General features: G+C 33.6%; 1 protein-coding gene across 1 annotated transcript in view; it reads left to right on the top strand.

The window, feature by feature from the left end:
* The window catches only part of LOC126967867 (uncharacterized), a 207,536-nt gene extending 188,827 nt beyond the window's left edge, over positions 1-18,709 (top strand). Inside the window, exons 5-8 of the mRNA XM_050812556.1 lie at positions 10,302-10,435; positions 13,152-13,267; positions 14,803-14,906; positions 15,515-18,709. Coding sequence (XP_050668513.1) covers positions 10,302-10,435; positions 13,152-13,267; positions 14,803-14,906; positions 15,515-15,615 — 455 coding nt within the window. The 3' untranslated portion in view covers positions 15,616-18,709. The remainder of the gene's footprint in view (positions 1-10,301; positions 10,436-13,151; positions 13,268-14,802; positions 14,907-15,514) is intronic.
* The last annotated feature ends 1,258 nt before the right edge of the window (positions 18,710-19,967 follow it).

Genomic DNA, 19,967 nt, shown 5'->3' on the forward strand with positions numbered 1-19,967 from the left:
ATAAATTTGCTATATGTATGTGCGTGACAAATTTACGAAATAAAAAAACGCAATTATTCTTATACTTTTTAGTGCATATTATATTTATTGTTTTGGAATAGTGTTTTTGAAGTCGGTTGTTTTTTTGTTAAGATTAATAAGAAACTATTCTGATGTTATAATGAACATCTACGTAGGTAGGTGCACTTACATAGTAATCGCCAGCAAACGTCAGCTGCGCCTGCCGCACCAACTATGTCGTCTTATTTCTGTATTTATCGCCAAGATAGGTATGACGTGACGTAAATGAAAAATATAGGTTATTTATTATTTTCCTGGAAACTGTTAGGTTTATTTCTCTTACGGCGATAATGTTGCGAGCATCTGTCCTATTCAATTTGGTGCTTTTTAAAAAGGCTACTTCATGTTATTTTCCTAAAACTACATTCATTGGCCTCAGATAAAGTCTATAACAATATGTTTACGTGTTCTTACAAATTGAGTAAAAGGTCCGTTCGTATTCAATTCTGCTCCTTTACGCCTGAATAAAGATTCACCCTTAAATGGAGATCGTTCGCTTGTCATGTTGAGAAAATGCTTAGGGAAACTTTATTTCGTTTCTTTCGAAGCGTTCAGGGATCTCAAGCGGTTTATTTTTTCCTTTTTGCGTTGCGGCTAATATGCCTTTTATTTATTTCTAATGTATGTTTAGGCGTAAACCGAAACGGGGTCAGTTTGGTTTTAATATCGCAAGTCAAGCAAAGCCACGAAGGATTTTTTTGCAAGATGCATGCAATATTGTATTTAAGTTTGAAGGGCGCAGCAGCTAGTGAACCTTACTGAGATAGTGAGACTTGACTCAAAATGACTTTAGCGAGCAGCCGGTTAGAATTTTGAGTTTTTCAAGAATCCTTAACGATAGAGTATTATAACGAACAGGGTGCAAATCACTTGCTGTCAGGTGATCCGTACGCTCGTTTGTCCTCCTATTCCATAAAAATAAAAACAGAAATACAATCGCAATAAAGCTGTGAATTCTGGTTTGCTATGAAGGAGAAACGTTGTGTTTAAAACATATGATATTAAAATGAAAATAAGTTATAGCGAAACAATAGACAGACATACCTGAGATTCCAAGGAAGAGACTGGCTGAGCTGGGGGCCCCTGCTAATCCTTTAGGAACTCCCGGTGCTAAAGTTTGATTTGTTACTGTGAATACTTGAAGCGATGCCCATAGGCCGTTGACCACTGATGAATGAATATGCATGCGAACTGTGCCAGTATCCGGTGACAATTGATTATTAACCGGCGCGAGAGTCAATAGGCATTAGATAAGCCAATCAGATACAAATGCGTCCGTTGTCTTTAGGTATCTCTCTATTACTACAGGAACTATATGCACTATAGTTCGCCATAGCAAAAAAAGAGAATAGATGATTGCGGCGCAACCACTTTGAACATTGTATAGTTGTAGAGAACTTGTACGAGTATTCATATGAAATATTTTGTCCTCACGTGTTATCATAACGATAATTATTGTGAAATGTCACACTTCCACGATATACTGGTACGGGGATGGCGTCAAAAAAAGAGAGAGGATATACGTAAGGGTTAAGTGATGGCGTGACATTAAAATAAGTAAAACATCGTGATCAATAAATATGTACACAAAATATTCAATGTGAAAATTCAGTTTTGTCGGTGGCGCAGTAGGTAGAACCGTTGACTCTCACCACGATGCCCTCCGTTCGAATTTCACCCGCCACGTATCAATGTCTATTCGGTTTTGGAATTCACAAATCTAGGTTTATTCAATGCATTGGCAGCTCAGCACTTACACTCCTTCAATTTCTCTGGTGTTATATGAGAGCATGGGTCGCGGTAACTATACTTAATTCAAATTTAAATATTTTTATTCAACATAGGATGTGACATCACTTATTCGAAGTTAAAAACTACTACCCAATCCAAAACGAAAGACTGTGTTCATTAAGAAAGTCATTTATGTTATAGTAAACTATACCACACAAACGTTTTTTAACAATTATTTTGAATAACGTAATGCTTTAGCTTTGAACATTTTCTGGGATCTGTTCTAAAAGCATAATATATATTATATCGCCCCACATAAGACATACTAACTCAACTTAGCCGATTAGTAGGCATTATAAGTTTATGTCTGTTCCTGGTGTTAACATTATGGTTATGACAGTTTCTAGCAAATTCACTTATGTGCCTATTAACATATATTACATTATCAAGAATATATTGAGAAGCAACAGTCAAGATGTTAATTTCTTTTATTTTCGCCCTCAATGATTCTTTAGGACCTAGGTTATAAATAGCGCGAATAGCATACCACCAGGTGACCCAAAGTCAAATTAAAAAAAAACTTTATTCACTGTAAAACTTTATAAGTTATTTAGTGCAAGTCAGGATGAAGTACAAAAGTAACAATAGCATTCAGTATAACAATATTCATTAACAAAACATAGAAACATTAATTCCAACTATCTTTATCATTCAAATAATCTTTCACATTATATTAGATGTTAATTTATTTTTAACGATACCTTAAAATTTTTTAATAGGTAATATTTTAATATCATTTGGGAGTTTATTAAAACATATAACACAATCCACTTTAAAAGATTTAGCAATTTTACGGAGCTTAGTAGATGGAATTGCGAGTTTATGCCCTTATGGATACTCGTTTGTCCTCCCCTTCTATAGAGAAATCAGTAATTATAGCATAAAACGCTTCTCAATCATTTAAGAGGTATTCTATCAGAATAAGTAGAAAGTGAAATCACTTCAAAATGGAAGTTTAATTTGTACAGCAAACCTTAGTATTTTGAGCTATCAAAGGGTTCAAAGCAGCTTTGATTTATCACAAAATGCTTAAAACAATACCATTATTACGCTAAATCTACGGATTAAGCGGGCACTGAAATAAAAGTTGGATACAAACGTGCCCGAGTTGGATAAGCGATTCGTGAGGATTAGTTCGTTTACATTGAACAGTTTTCCGATGTTTCTAAAGCGAATATGTGAACAGAATTCGCTATTTGTAGCCGTAATCAAAATGTTAAAGCAAGATTAGGTTGTCTTTCTAGACTTCTAATGTTTTTACTTTGGCTTAAAAAATTACGCCTATTTTCTAAGATCATTTATAAGTCTAGATAGAGTACGAACTTATATTTCTGGCAGCTGTTTTTAACAGTTGTGTAACAGTAAGAGACTCTTTTTAGACGTATACATTATCTAAGCCTATTTTATATGACACCTATTGTTTACAGAGTACGCGCCCGATAATGAATTATATAGTCAAATTTCCCTTGGATTCATTATACAGTTTTCGTAGGAATCCCTTAATAAAGGAAAAGCTTAAATTTCTCTCTTCTAAATATAGCTTCGTATTAAATATATCGTTCGTTATATATTTTTGAGTCAATCCATCACAATTATGTTTATTTGTGATGAATTAACTCAAAAACTCTAGCAACTGTAGGTGAATTCCTCAATTATGTTTTTAATCCATTGACGTACAAAAAAAAACTAGTCTCACAATCACGCTCAAATTTGTCTGAAGTTAAACTCTGCCTATACGTCTATTAGGTTTTCATTCAGTTGTGTTTCTACCGAGCTTTGAATACAACTCCCCGCAATGAGAAAGTGCTCAGTGAAAAATATCCATATAAAACCATATTCAAACTTTAAAAGCACGGAGTGTTGTATTTCAGGTAAGTGCCCCTTTAAATTTACAAAATTGTGTAACAAACTTGACGTTTTTTATCATTTTGCTAAATAGTTCAATTCAATTTCTAAAACAAAATGTTTTAGCCTCATGATCACGTTCGTCTTGCACATGACCTAGTGTTACTACTTCTAATGATAATATTACAATAAACTTTAATCATTACTGCCACGAAAAAAACTGTAAATTTTAATGTTATTTGTATACATTTTATTTATTTATTATTATTTCATTATACATCTATGACGACCTTTTAATAGGCGATTGGGATTGTCTAGCTGTTTATTGTACGTCAATGTTTTAATAAAGTCAAACATTAGTGTTCAGAATATAATATTGGTGAAGTGGAACCTATGAAGCACACTAGGTACAAATGACCAGCGGAATATTTTAATTAAATATCCCTAGAATGTAGTACGTTAAAGATGGCAACAATATAGTAAGGCAACTATAACTAGCCGAGTTTAAATAAAATTTGTACCATTGAACTGATCTGGTGATGGACCCGGAGGTTGAGATCGGAACTATATGAGACGTGTTAACTAGTCGTGTTTGGACTTTTTTGAATTGTTCGTTATCTTTATATTTGAGTCTTTTTAATTCCGTTTCCTTATTTTTCTGCGTACTGTTACCTACCGTTTTTGCAACACTGCATTATATTTTTGAAGTGAAAACTTCTTTAGTGGCGTTGAGCACTTTTCTTGACTCGCGTCATGACACGTGCTCTGATCGAAAATTCGTAAGACAATTTTATACAGTGTTTTGGTACCAGACAATCATAGCTGAAGAAGAGATTGTCTCATGTATGACGCGACTATACCATTATACACACATCAAAAAGGTCTTAACAATATGCATGATATTACTAATTTACCATTTATATTAATTAATTTCTAAGTCTTTATTCACTCAAAGTGCATATGTATGAAAACTTTTTTTGTTATTGAGGACATACTGGCTGGTTGTAAAAAAATCGATTATGTTTTGTTTTTTTCAAAAAATTAAATTAAAGGGAATTTGTTTGTATTTAAGTGCGTTTTTATTGCTACATTTAGTCTTAATTTTATCAAAAGTGTCATTTGTCGTCTTTGGCAGCGCTACAATAATACAAGGGAACAGCATTCAGGCCGTAAAAGGAGTACAACCACTCGGCAAGACCGGTACATACAACTGACTGCAAGAGGCTACAAAATTCAAGTGGTGTGGATGTAAGTCCTCAAACTGTGCGAAATCGACTGCATGAGTAGTCCTACGAGCTCGGCGCCCAATTAGGTGCCCACGTCTCGGGAATCGCGCTCGTCGAAATGAATGTTGTAGAGAATACAGAACATGGACCCAGGAACAATGGGATAAAATTATGTTTTCCGATGAGTCGCGATTCGGGGTCCAAGAAGGATGCGAGTGTACCGTCGGCCCGGAAATACTGAAAGGCTTAGGTGCATTCAGGTTCAGGATGTTCATCCATACAGCGGCTCAACAGTTATGGTATGGGCGGGTATTATGACGAACAAGCGAACTGAACTAGTTTTTGTATATGAAAACATGAACGCTGAAAATTACGTTGAGGATATTCTCAGACCTTATGGCCATCCTTTTGCACAAACCTTTGGCTCGGATTTTACGTTAATGAATTACAATGCGCGTTCACATACAACTAGTCATTACTTGGCAACGGAGAACGTCCGGGTATTGCCCTGGCCTGTACAATCTCCAGACCTCAACCCCATTTTGTTAAAAAAATGTTTAGTTGCTAATGTTCTGCAGTATATTCTAATATTGTTAATTTCTGTTATTAAAAGAACTTATAAAGATAACAGCTGTTATTTTTACATCATAGGACCCTAAAATATTTTTATAAAAACAAAATACAACGTTATAATATGAAAAACCATCCTAAAATTTAAATTAATACATGTTGCTTAGACTTTTTTGATGTGTGTATATTCTGACGTCATTCGCACGATGTAATTACTGCAAAGATACCAGGAGAATATAAATTAATAATTAATAATAATTTGTTTCTCTTAAAACATTGTTTACAGCAGCTAGTGGCTGGAGTCACCTTTTAGGCAAATAATGCCTGTACCAGGTGTCTCCGCTCTTCCATTTCAGCAATGTGTTATTTTTAACAAAAGTTTTATTGATATGGTGGTGAAATAATAATAAAGTTATGAAATGAATATAATAAGGTTATGAAATGCATATAATAAGGTTATGAAATGAATATAAATGTACAATTTAAGTATTTGGAAAGTTATTTTTGAACACCTTAACAAATACAGATACATAGATTTACAATTACAATTTTTAATTCTTAAAGAACATGTAAGTCATTTTTTATTATTATAAACATAAATGATAAATGTGTGTGTGTGCGTGCGATACTGTGTGTTTTTGTGAGTGCTGTGTGCATGTGTGTATATGTTAAGTGCGTGTGGAATATCTTCTGTCTGATCTATGTAAATATTAGATAAATTATAATATTCTGTACATTATCTAAGTTGTTTGAGTAAAATCTCCGCTGCCTCAGAGTCGAGAGACTTTAACCACTTCTCTACGATTTTTTTACAGTTGTTATATTGTTTTGAGTGGATATGTAGCTTCTTATTCATTTTATTGTAAATTTGAGCTAAAAGACTATTGTATTGTGCGCTAGCAAACCTAGTTATGGTTCGAGGCACTATAGTTACGTTGGGTTGCCTCCTACTTTGTTTTTATTGATGAGATATGGTACGTCTTTATGTTTTTTGAGTTAAACATATTTCAGAAACAGTTTCATCACAGAGATTAAACCGCACTCAAGGTAAAGTTGTTCTGTAGAATATCTGTAACGTTTGAAATACATGGCCTAAATCAATGTTCGTTGCGAGCGCTCAACGTCTAAAAACTTTGTTTTTGCAGCACCTCCCCATACTGGAATGCAGTAGGTTAGGATGGATTCAACTAGTGCAGAATATATCCTCTTTAGCAGAGTGTTAGAGGAATCACTATCATTCTCAGATTTGTCATTATTTGGGACCACGTACCTCAGTGAGCGAAAAACCCACATTAATTTTCTGACTCTTTCAGCCAGTTGCTCAAGGTGAGGGTACCAGGACAGCCTCTGATCCAGTATGACTCCTAGATATTTGAAATTGTCTACTTTATTGATTTGGGGACAGTTACAGTTATTATGTTTGCTAAGTTTACAGTCATGAACTTTCAGAGTAAAGTTGCCATCGGGCTGATTGTTATTATAAATACTGAAGCATATATAATTTGTTTTAGAAGTATTTCATGAGAGTAAATTATACTTCAGCCAAGCAGATATTTGAGCCATTCCCTTTTCAGCGCTATTTTTTACATCTGCCCAGGTACTTCCAGAAAAGACAACGGCTGTATCATCAGCGTACGAGAAAATTTTAGCATCATCGATTTTAAGATTGCACAGTTCGTTCCTAATATGCTACCCTGAGGTACACCATATGTTACCTTTGTAGCTTCGCTTAGTACTGTTCTAATTTGACTTTTTGTTTTCTTTGAGAAAGATAATCTTTAAAAAGAGTTAATGGCATACCTCTGATTCCAATATTTTCCAGCTTGTTCACAAGAATAGGGACAGAAACCGTGTCAAAGGCTTTTTTTAAGTCTAGAAATATAGTTATACATTTTGAATTTTGAACAAGATGTTCGGTTACTAATGAAGATAGCGCAGTTACAGCATCTTCTGTGGATATACCTTTTCTGAATCCAAATTGCGAAGGAGATATTATATTAAATCTGTTTAGAAAGTTAAGAAGGCGAGAAATTATTAGCTTTTCTAAAATTTTAGAAATGCAAGGTAAGATAGATGTAGGTCTGTAATTATTAACGTCATTTCTGTCCCCATTCTTGTATACTGGGGTAATAATTGACTGTTTTAATGAGGCAGGGAAGAAGAAGAAATTTGCTGATTCATAAGGTGAAGATTTGGTGTTTAGTAACTCTGTGTTCTTAGATTTAGTTTGTCTTGAGTATGTGATGTTTTTTATATTTCTCCAGAGTAATTTATTGTTAGCGACAGATTTTGCGATGAGATCTCTTTCGTATTGCCTTTTTAGTTTTTTTATTAAGTTATTTACATAGTTTCTGTATCTACTATATGTTATTTATAAAATTTCGTTATGAGGATCATGTTTTGACTGCATTTGTAATTTATTTCTGTTATTTATACATCTTAGAATACCGGGAGTAATCCACGGCTTAATAAAACGTTTGCTCTTTGGCATTTTTACTGTTACAATATTATTTTTTATAGAATCTGATAATTTTTGCAATAGCTACTCACTCAACACATTCGGATCAGTGCAGTTAAATAATTCAAGTAATCCTAGGTCTTGTAAATAACTCCAAGCCTTTTCATAGTCTATTGTAGTTTTTATCTTATTGGCTCTCACAAAATGTTACGTTTTCTCTGAATATGGTAGCGGTGATAGTAATGTACGTAAGTATCCATCCCTACTCTATTGCTTATGTCTTACATAGCGGTTGAAATAATGTGTCGTCCTAGCAACATATACCAGGACTTTAAATGCAGTTTTTGTTCTGAAATTATGGATGAAAGTTGATTTTTCGGAGAGATAAACTTTTTAGTTTAAAATAATTCTAATAGTTCTGAATTGTGTAATATATATTCTCATTTTTTGTGTACGTTAGCGCAATAAATGAATATTGTTTCTAACCACATAAATGCTAGTATTTTTATTCAGATAAATAAATAAATTTGTGCGAAATTATTTCCTAACCATTCCAAAATATTCAAAATTGTACGACGTTTATGTTCAAGTTTTCACTTCTTCCGGAACTCCCGGAGTGCAATCCGTATTTTGTTATAAGAGTAAGTGACGTAACGGAAAAATTGTTCACCTAATAGAAAATGTGACGCTTTTCCCATAACAATGTTGTGCCGTTCAGGATTCTTAAGAAACTCAAAATGGATCAGTCAGCGACATTACGCTCGTCAGTTTGTGATAGAAGACGTTAAGTCTAATTAGCCCATTAATTTCATTAGCTGCAGCGCCCTTCAAATAGTTCCTCAGACTACTGCTTGCAAAAGGCACCGCTGTCATACCCTATCTAGCCGGCATTCTGTGGGAGTGGGAGTGGGAGGCACCTTTGCACAGGATGCCGGCTAGATTATGGTTACCACAACGGCCCCTATTTCTACCGTGAAGCAGTAATGTGTACGCATTACTGTGTTTCGGTCTGAAGGGCGTCGTAGCTAGTGAAATTACTGGGCAAATGAGACTTAACATCTTATGTCTCAAGGTGACAAGCGCATTTGTAGTACCGCTTTGAATTTTTGGGGTTTTTCAAGATTCCTCAGCGGCATTGTATTGTAATGGGCAGGGCGTATCAATTACCATCAGCTGGACGTCCTGTTCGTCTCGTCCCTTATTTTCATAAAAAAAAATTTTTTTTTTCAACACTTAAAAGCAAACTGTATGCATAGATTTAAATGAAGTCGACAACTTCATTATCCTAAATTAATTGTAGAGAGTAGAAACGGTGCATGAAACAAAACTAGCTGTAGCCACTACATAAACAGCGTGGACTTAGATCCATTTTATCCTGTTATTATGAAACGCAGCTTGGCTTTGTTCTTTGTTGGCATTGTGTAACAATGTATTCAATTGTTTTGATATTTGTTAATTGGGAACTCTATAAAATTGATTCGATAATCATCAGTCTAACTGAAGAGGAAACTGATGATCATAATATTATATCTCTCTCATCTAGATCAAAGCCTCTCTGTATACCATAATGGAAGTGAAAATTTCTAGGTATGGGAGGATACAAAATTATTTAGGTTACCTACTAATAGGAATACGTGCAATGTATAGTGCACGACAAATATCTCACACTCAAATCTACGTCTTCGTGAAAACAGTTACACCTTAACCTTAACAACTCATTAGATGTACGTTTTGACCAACTTTGTATCTCTTCTATAATCTTCTGATCCAACATGATATTTCAAAACGTTGAGGATTAATAGTTGTTTCAATTCATAATTAGTCTCGCATTACACTTCTTTGATTTTTGAATCGAATTTGAAATTCTGAGAAATATTATAATTATTAATTATAATTCCTGCTAATGTGACGTGTAACCTACGAGCTATATTCTATAATATAAATATAAAATAATTTTACTGTTATAATTATTAAAACGACTGTACTTGATGTTATTTGTGTATAAATGATTGTAGATGTAATATTCTAGACAATGTTTCCTATCATTAATTATTTTGAATTTTCTAATTGATAAATCTTGAAAATTACTAATACTTAATTCCTTTTTTTAATATTATTTTTCGAAATATCCATCATAATCTATCCCAGTCTACTCAAATCTAGTCAGGTACTACTATTTGAAATGGTTCTCTCACCTTCTTTATTGTCTTTCTTTTCTTCGGTTCCCATATCCTTCTTTCTTTTTTCTTTCTTTTCTTGCTGTCCATTATCACTTCTTGTTACGTCCGTTTCTTAATCTTCCGCTTTTACTATATTGTAATATAATGAATAATTATTTGTTTATCTTTTAGAACCACCTCTGATTGGTCCGAATATTACGTCAGACAGGATGACGTATGTCGGTGGTGACCATATTCATGCAAACTGTTCGTCACCACCATCACTACCAGCTGCAAACATCACGTGGTACGTGAATGAACAGATGGTGAGTAATTTAATGCAATATTTCATTAATTTCGAGGAATATGCGGTGAAAAATTAAACTGTATAAAATTATAGTTGCCATTCCCTGCGAATAATAAATTGAAGTCATAAAATACTTTTTTTTTTTTTTTTTTTTTTTTTTTTTTTTTTGCGCCCAAGCAAGGGAATGGGCTACCCTCCGGGATAACGACGGGAGGGAGGTGGTGAATGCTCATGCATACCAACGCAGCCTAAGTCTGCGTTGGTTATGTGGGACTCACGAGAAACCTAGGTGCCTACCCACTAAACACCACCTGCAGTTGGCTTTGGGCAGGTGCCCTCTAAGCCTTCATCGAAGGCGACCTTCTCATGGGGAGAGAGAGGCGCAAGCGGCACTCCCTATGGAGTTTCCGCTGGGATAATAAAATACCTATCGTGGCTTATTTATATGAAATAAGTATATATCCACGTTTTTTTAAATACTACTTTATTATTTACTATTACAATCTATCTGTTGTACATAAATTGTGTATTTATAAGTTAATATTAATTGTAGACGATAATAGTATTTTTCTTACATTCCGGACGAACCTCAGTGGTTTCTGGCCTGTTATATATCAATAAATTCTTATTCTATTTTTCATAACAATTAAAAAAAACACTCAAATAAGAATTTATTCACTTAGTTCAAATAATGACAGTCACGATACGTATTTTATATTTACAATGTATTCAAATTGATGCCAAAAATACTCAAACGTTTCGACTGTCCTGTGAAACGTAAAAAAAAAAGATAAGTAATTTAATAAGAAAACATCAAAAAAATTCAGAGTTAACATAACCGTTTTCAATAACGTATCTATTTTACGTTTAATGACAAGATCATATCTATCCATAGTTATGTCCAATACAGTTATAGCCCAATGCTTGATGTTGATAGGTTATTGAAATGTAAGTAAGCGTAAAAGGATAGATTTGTCTTACCACTAGTAAGTTATACTAAGGCTAGATAGGTTATTGAAAACGGCAGTAAGAGCGCTTTCCCACTATCCGATCCGTATCCGTGAAAACATGGTCCGTAGTAGTCGTAGAACTTCCGTCATCCGATTTCTTTCCGTCAACCGTTAGAAATAGTTCTTGACTACACCGGACCGTATTTTCACGGGAGCGGATCGGATTCGGATCGGACGTAGTGCCAAAGCGCTTTAACTTTCAATCGTAATAGTGCTATCTGTATGACGTATTCTAAGTATTGCTTATATTTTATAAGCGCTATTGTGAAAAGCAAACGGTATTCGTATTTGCAGTTTCTGTTTTTATTTATTGACTATTTGCTTCATAGCACTGTATTCAGTTCAAGCGAGGATACCCTGAGGGAACGCAACATACAAACACATTCTTGGTGGAAATCTGTTATATTCATATATCCCTTACTTTTTCACTTTTGCGAATAATAATCTAAGTGAGGCGTACCTAATGTACCTTGTTTTGGAAGAGAAAATAAATAGACAAAAGTATTCAAATTCATATATTTTTATTCAAAATAGGATTCAAAATCACTTATTCAACGTCAAAAACTACCACCCATTCAAAAGAGTCTGCTCCAGAGGAGAACGGGCGCAAGAAACTCAGCGGTTTTTTAAAGATATGGATTAAAATGTAATATCGTAGAATAAACATGTTTAATTAAAGAGCCTGAGGGTGTTCGCTTCATTCCCAGTCTGTAGCATCATTAACAAAATCGTTTATGCTATAATAACCTTTCCCACACAAACGCTTCGTCATTACCATGAAATATAATTAAGATACTTGTTATAATTAAGTTATATAGTCTTGATATAATATAATTGAGTCATCGACATAGCCCAAATGATTGCGGAACTTAAGTGGCAATGGGCACATAGTTCGACGGACAGTTGGGCGGTAGGGTAGTAAAGTCAAATTGCAACCATGTCTCGGAAGACGCAGTGTTGGTCTTCCGAGGCCCCCCCCCACAAGATCGACCGACGATCTGGTCTGATGAGGGTAGTGCAGGACCAATGTCCTGTGGTATATTGTTGTGGGGCAGTGCGGCTGATATTAATACCATCTTTGTGCTGAAGAAAAGGGCTATTCGCGCTATTTATAAAGGTGCTAAAGAATCATTATGAGAAAAATTAAAAAAAAAAATATTTTGATTGTTGCTTCTCAATATGTTCATAATGTTTTATATGTTAATAAGCAATAAATATTAATAATATGAACATGAGGAATAAACATAAACTTGTTATGCCTACTACTCGGTTAAGTTAGTAAGTCTTTTATTGGGCGATGTATATGCTTCTACAATATGATCCCAGAAAATGTACAAAACAAATGTGTTACGAAATTTAAAATACTTGTTAAAAAACGTTTGTGTGGGAAAAGTTTCTATGGCATAAACGCATTTCTTAATGATAACACAGACTGGGAATGAAGTGAACCCTCCCGGGCTCTTTAATTATAAAAATGTTTATTATACGATATTACAGTGTAATCCATATTATTATAATAAAAAAAACCGCTAAGTTTCTTGTGCCCGTTCTTCTCAGTGAATAAGTGATTTTGAATCCTATTTTGAATAAAAATATTTTAATTTGAATTTGATCGTCGTAGAGATCTTTAGAAAAGGCCTTTGTCCAGCAGTGGTCGTCTTCCGGCTGATGATGGTGATGGTGCTAGACTGAAGAAAGTGACTTAATGAATATTACCGTCTACAGGTACCTAGCTTCACAGCAAACCATGTGACAAATTTTAGCAATGGTTACGCTTCAAGTCTTTCAAGTTTGGAGTTGGAAACAGCTGTGCTATCGCCATTACCAACGCTTGTTCTACGGTAATATATTATAATTCTACTCCGTAAGAATGTATGACAAACTTTCTATGCAAATTAAATTTGAAACATAAAACAAAATTTTATGAACGATGCGGGACTCGAACAGACGACCTCCGGCGTTCCGTGCCGGTGCTCTGAGCTAACCGTTTGAGTGTCGTATTGCTATAAAATCTTGTATGCCTTGTTCAACTCTCAGGTTGTGGCTTCATCTACAGGATCTAGAGTCCCGCATCGTTCATAAAAATTTTTTGGTTTTCAAATATTATTTGTGTATTAATCCTAGAAGTGAGGGTTATCACTTTAAAAACATAACAAATTGTTTAAACTTTCTATGCATATATTATTAAAATTCCTATGCTAAGACACAACCAATATTTATACTGATTTGTACTTATTTAGTTCATTTATTGAAGTAGGCGTTACTTTGCGGAAATCCATATTTATCCAAATGATTTAAGTTTTCTTTAGTGTCAACACGTCCTCAGGATGCCTTGTGTAGAGGCGAAACAAGTGTCGAATTATTTAAGGACAAATATTGGCGGAATCAACACTGAAGAAAATTCAAATCATTTGGAGACTCATTTAGTTCGTTCGAACTAAGGATTCATTCTTCTTTGAACCCAAAAATTCTGAGCGGCGGCGGAAATATACTCAGTAATTTGTATATAAGTTTTTAATGACTCGCTTTATTAGATTAACTTATCATCTTAAATACTTATAGATAAAACTAGATTACAACTCAAGAAATTATATATCTACCAGTTCGAGGCCTCTTTGCACAGAATGCCGTCCAGAATGCTTTTATAATATTTCAGAGATAATCTTATCTTAAATTAAGGACAACCTAACGCTTAAGGATATTTTAATGTAATTGGTTTTGGACTTTTATTATGTTCACATTTTAATCATAACTTTTATATAATATATAGGATAAAGTTTATGTATAACTTAACGTTTTAATCCTATATTGTTTCTTTCCCCTTATTTAATTAAATTTTATGTAATATTCAAACACCAGTTACAAAAGTTAGTAAAATGTATAAGGCTCATCAGAAATTATTTTCGACCTATTGCACCTGCATTTTGTTGAGTAAGTAAATAAATCATTCATTCATTCATAGATTATGGGTACCACAACGGCGCCTGATTCTGCCGTGAAGCAGTAATGTGTAAGCATTATTTTGTTTCGGTCTGAAGGGCGCCGTAGCTTTTGAAATTACTGTGCAAATGAATCTTAATATCTTATGTCTCAAGGTGACAAGCGCAATTGTAGTGCCGCTTAGTATTTTTGGGGTTTTTCAAGAATCCTGAGCGACACTACATTGTAGTGGGCAGAGCGTATTCATTACTATCAGCTTAACGTCCTGCTCGTTTCGTCCTTTATTGTCATTAAAAACATGCAAAAGTGTGTTAAATTTAAATCTACTCCAACTTGCAGCCCTAAATTTATAAAATTATGTTTTCCGTGATATTTGAGGTAAAACTGAATATTGAAAAAGACTAGGTATTGAAATGAGTTTTATGAAATTTTGCAGGTGTGAAGCTTCGATATTTGACGTATGGCAGTCGATGAGCCATACACTTGTCCTTCGGGAGAGAAATGCTAACCCTGTGTCAGCATTAGGAAGAAGTTTGACTGGTAAAACATTTTTTTTAAATATCTTCTTTAAGTGTAAAAAAAAAGTATTAAGGGGTTAAACAATTTTAGATAAATTTGCTAATATACAACGTGGGAAATTTTTAATGGTATAATGTGAAATTGACTACAGTTATATTAAAATGAAAATAAAATGCTTGGTTTTTCACAAAAAGTTAGATTCAAAATGTAAAATATGTTGAAAAAATTATATTTACCACAAACATTAGAAGTGTTGAAAGATTTAGGAACATTTCGCTCATGTATAGGCAGTTGTTTTGCAAGCAACACTTCAAACTATGATAATTTTAGCACAAATTTACGTCAAATGGGAAGGTGATCACTTGATTAAAAATAACTTAAAATATAACTTTGGTTTATGAAAAACTGTTATTTACTGGAAAAATCAAAAATATTGACTGATCGTTCTTCCCGCCTACAGCTTTAACAAGACGCGAAATATTTTCAATGAACGCACGTACAATTTACTATAATATTCTTTAAAAAGCTCGAAGCGTTAAGTCAACATTAAACACCGTTACTACTATGGTTCTATATATTTACCAACATGCAGTCGATTCCGTGATAAAACCAAAGAATTTTTGTTACAGGTGGTGCTACCAAGGTCTGCATACCCACGATTCTTGTTCTTATATTACAAGTAATTTTACAATTAACATTAGAAAACTGCACGGAGACTGCAATCAGATAGCTGAATAACTTGTTTGCCTAGAATTGTTATTTTGAATTTAAGCTTAGAGAATTCCAGGGTCGTTGTAAAAATTATACTTGAAATCATTGCCATGCCTTGCATCTATGATTTGTTACTGTAGTAATTTTGGTTCATTTTAGTCTCACGTACGCTCACTAATATTGATATATGACTTATTTACAACCTACTTATCGTATGCTTGATAAGTAGTTAACAATCAGTTTTGTATTAAAAGTATTTGAAGTGAAAACTTCCTTAATTGCGCTGAGCACATTATTTTGTGGGTATTAAATGAGACTGAGGCATTAAGCTCGGCTAATAAAAACTCAGTGAAAATAGTTATATTTAGAATTATGTATTGCATTAAAATAAAATACTTTTTAAAGTACAGTTAGTCCCCCCGAAAACGTCATATGTAAATATCAGGAAACATTGATATAAATGAAATAATAATGTAAATGTAACTTTTACACACGAACCTAATGTATATAGTTACAATTACACCCGTTTAAATACTTTAAAAAGTATTTTATTTAAATGTGTAGCACTCGCGTTAATCACAGAAAATACTATTTGTATTGAACGTCGTTTACTATTATTCAGTATTGTATTATTTACTTCGGTTTGATAAAGTTTTCACTTCTGTTTATGTAGAAATGTAAAGTAACTTACGAAGGCCACGCAATAAGTTCTCACTTTTTAGTAAGTTTTGTACGCTTTGTATAGTACACAAAAAAAACCTTTAAACGAAATTTTTTGAACGATGCGGGACTCGAACCGGCGACCTCTCGCGTTCCGTGCGAGCGCTCTTTCTAACTGAGCCAACCGTTCGAATGACGTATTGTTGATAAAATCTTTGGGTGAGCAGGTTATCAACTGTAAAGTTTATCCTGTAGACGCCTGAGACCTGAGAGTTGAACAAAGCATACAAGATTTTAGCAACGATACGTCAATCGAATGGTTGGCTTAGTTGGAAAGAGCGCTCGTACGGAACGCGAGAGTTCGCGGGTTCGAGTACCGCATCGTTTATAAAATTTTGTTTTCAGTTTTATTTGTGTAATTAATCCCAGAAGTGAGAGTATCACTTTAAAACCATAACAAATTACTTTGTATACTTAAAATACCCATAGTTACATTGTACATAATAAATATGATTTGGTTGTTAAAAATCTTAAGCTAGAATCATGGTTTGTTAGATATTATTTGAATAAAATGAAAATAAAGCTGTGCTATTTTGAAATTATGAATTCTGTTGGTTGTTGTCTGAAATTTTTTTTTTTGTTATAAGGCCTTGTTATGTACCTTGAAATATACGAAAGCCTATTTCGGGTTATTATGAATTTCGTCTGGTAACGAGACTTGTTTACAAATTTCACATTTGGAGTGCAAATCAGACGGTTTAGTCTCACTTTGTAAATTTACATGCTTGAAGTTAATAAGTGATACGCGTCAATAATGTACTCAGTGGAGGTGATAATCTACAGTCAGTGAGCCGTTGTCTGCAATGTGAAATGCCCGCTTAATAACCATTTAAATGTTACCAATTATTCTTGTTCCTTTTAGGTACACTAAGGCTACGATTTCCAAAAAAAGCACTAGTTATAAATTTGTTATAATGTTTAAATAATGGCTGTGTTCTGTATTATAATATTGTATGTATGAATATGACAACAGTATATTAATATTAAAATTATGACTGGTTTTTCGAATATACTTATAAGAAGAAAATAGTAACATAGTTTCCCATTAAAAACTAAACAAAATTATATTTGAATGGAGAATAATATGTTCAAGTTTTTTAAAGATTTGTCCATTAATTATAACTACAGAAGAATTCAGTACAGTAGGGTATATGGATTAGGAGAGAAATCAGGATTAATTAACAATAATCAGTTATTAAAACTGAAATTAATAAGAGTTTCTCGTGTTGTGCATCATTTATTATCCACAATATTCTTCATTCTTCTAGAAATCTATATGTAGTAAATATAACTGTGGGACAGAAAAGTCCGCGAATGGCTACCACGTACCGGAAGACGTGTTGGTAAATGGTTATGTTGGTAAGCCCCCCACAAGATGGACCGATGATCTGTTCAAGTTCGCCGGAATACGTTGGATGTGGGCAGCACAGGACCGATCATCGAGGAGATCTTTGGGGGTCGGCCAGCAGTGGACGTCTTCCGGCTGATGATGATGTTGATATTTAACTTAATAGAAATATACTTAAATGAATAACAATTAAATTGAATGTTGAATATTCTATTGTATATTATAATTATAGTTTTAGAACCTTAAAAACAATTCTGTTTATCTTATTTTTCTTATTTAGTAATCGCTAACAGGTCTTTCTTTTACCGTATCATTGCCTGTAATTCAAAATATTATAAAATATGAAATACTATTGAAATAAATCTCGATAGAAAAAACAACACCAAGACATACCGTTCCATGAGGTTTAACTAGTCATAAATTAATTTAATTGAAATTTAATATTGTTTACAAATTTACCCTTGTTTCACACGTCTCATAGACGGTGCCAAACTTAAAATTTGCTTCTACTGGATCGTTTGACTGTTACGTCACGATGAGTGCATTTGACTCACAGTTACACACTCACAAGCTATAGACCCTTGATCGTCTGAGAGACGAATGTTTATGAATGATTTTCCTCTTAGATATTATGACTAGGAATCTTGAATTAATCTTTATAACAAAATATTTCCTTATGTGAAAGGAGTTAATGGCCACACGGTCAAGCCACATCTACACCAATTTATTTTTTATTATATGACCTTATTTCGTTTAGTAGAATTTAAATGATATTTCTTAGTGAAGAGAAAGTTGATTTCACAATGAAATATGGCGTAGCTATCATTGCATCTGAGGTACCCAAAATGTAACTTGAAAACTTTCGAGTAATCAGTCATATGTTGTAACTTGTAGATATAAAATTATACTACAAGTGAATTGTAAAATAGAGATAAGTTGCGATATTAACAATAATTAAATTTTTAATTTGTAACAAATTTCTGATTGTAATATAAATTTAAATTGAATCGTAATTTGTAAAGAACGTTATGGTGCATTATTTTAATAGATGTAATAATTAAATATTTAAGATTTAGATATTTAAGTATCTGTTTAAAAATAAAAATTAAATATTAATTTTTTGTTACTCATTTATCCAATTCCGTATCAAAATTACATTTTGCTTTAACTAATTTACTTTACTTACTTTCTTACTTAATTTTTTATAAACAAATATCCAAGACCATGGGGATATCAACCTCACCGGGATCACCATCGGAATGTGTTCCTCCTACAACCAAGCTGGGGAATAAACTTCCTTGTACGGTGTTTCCAGGAGGATAGGGCATGGGTAACTTCAAAAAATCGCGTACACTTTTCTAGAAGGCTGGCAACTCTCCTCTGATTCCTCTGGTATTGCAAAAGAATGTGGGCAGCGGTAATCACTTAACATATAGTGTACTTAACATATACCCGTACACTCGTTTCCCCTTCTCTTCCATAAATAAAAAGATCTAGTGATTAGATTAGCGATGGCCGTATGAGAATATTATCCATCATCACATTATTTGTGGCAACTCTTGAGGCGTTAAACAATAATATTCTGATTTTTTTTCTTTTTTTTTATGAAAATAAGGGACGACACGAGCAGGACGCTCAGCTGCTGATACGCCCCACCCAGTACACTATAGTGATGCTCAGGATTCTTGAAAAACCCAAAAATTCTGAGCGGCACTACGTTTGCGCTCGTCACCTTGAGACAAAAGATGTTAAGTCTCATTTGCCCAGTAATTTCACTAGCTACGGCGCCCTTCCGACCGAAACACAGTAATGCTTAAACATTACGAGACTTCACGACAGAAATAGAAGCCGTTGACCACAACGGACCATGGGAACCATCCTATAATCTAGCCGGCTTCCTGTGCAACGGAGGCTCCTACTGGTAGTAGCTGATTTACAAGTACGTTGTTTTGGCGAGACAACAGGTCCTGAGGATGCCTCGTGTAGAGGCGAAAAACGTGTTGTTGAATTGTTTAAAAACAAATATTGGCGGAATTAACACTAAATAAAACATAAATCTTTTGTATAAGTACGTTGTTTTTTTTTGTTAACAAAAAGACATTATTACAAGCAAATATTAGGAAAGAATTCACCTGATTAAAAAATCATAAGAATACTTTTGATACACTTATTTTAATTGAAATTCATAAACGAATTACTTCAATATAGAGATAAAGTAGTAGTAGGTATTAAATGAAATTTATCATAAAATTTAAGTTGTCACTATTTACACATAGTATTTGTGAACCGGTACGGCTTTCACA

The sequence above is a fragment of the Leptidea sinapis genome, chromosome 14, assembly GCF_905404315.1.
Source record: "Leptidea sinapis chromosome 14, ilLepSina1.1, whole genome shotgun sequence".
In the NCBI taxonomy this organism is placed as follows: Eukaryota; Metazoa; Arthropoda; class Insecta; order Lepidoptera; family Pieridae; genus Leptidea; species Leptidea sinapis.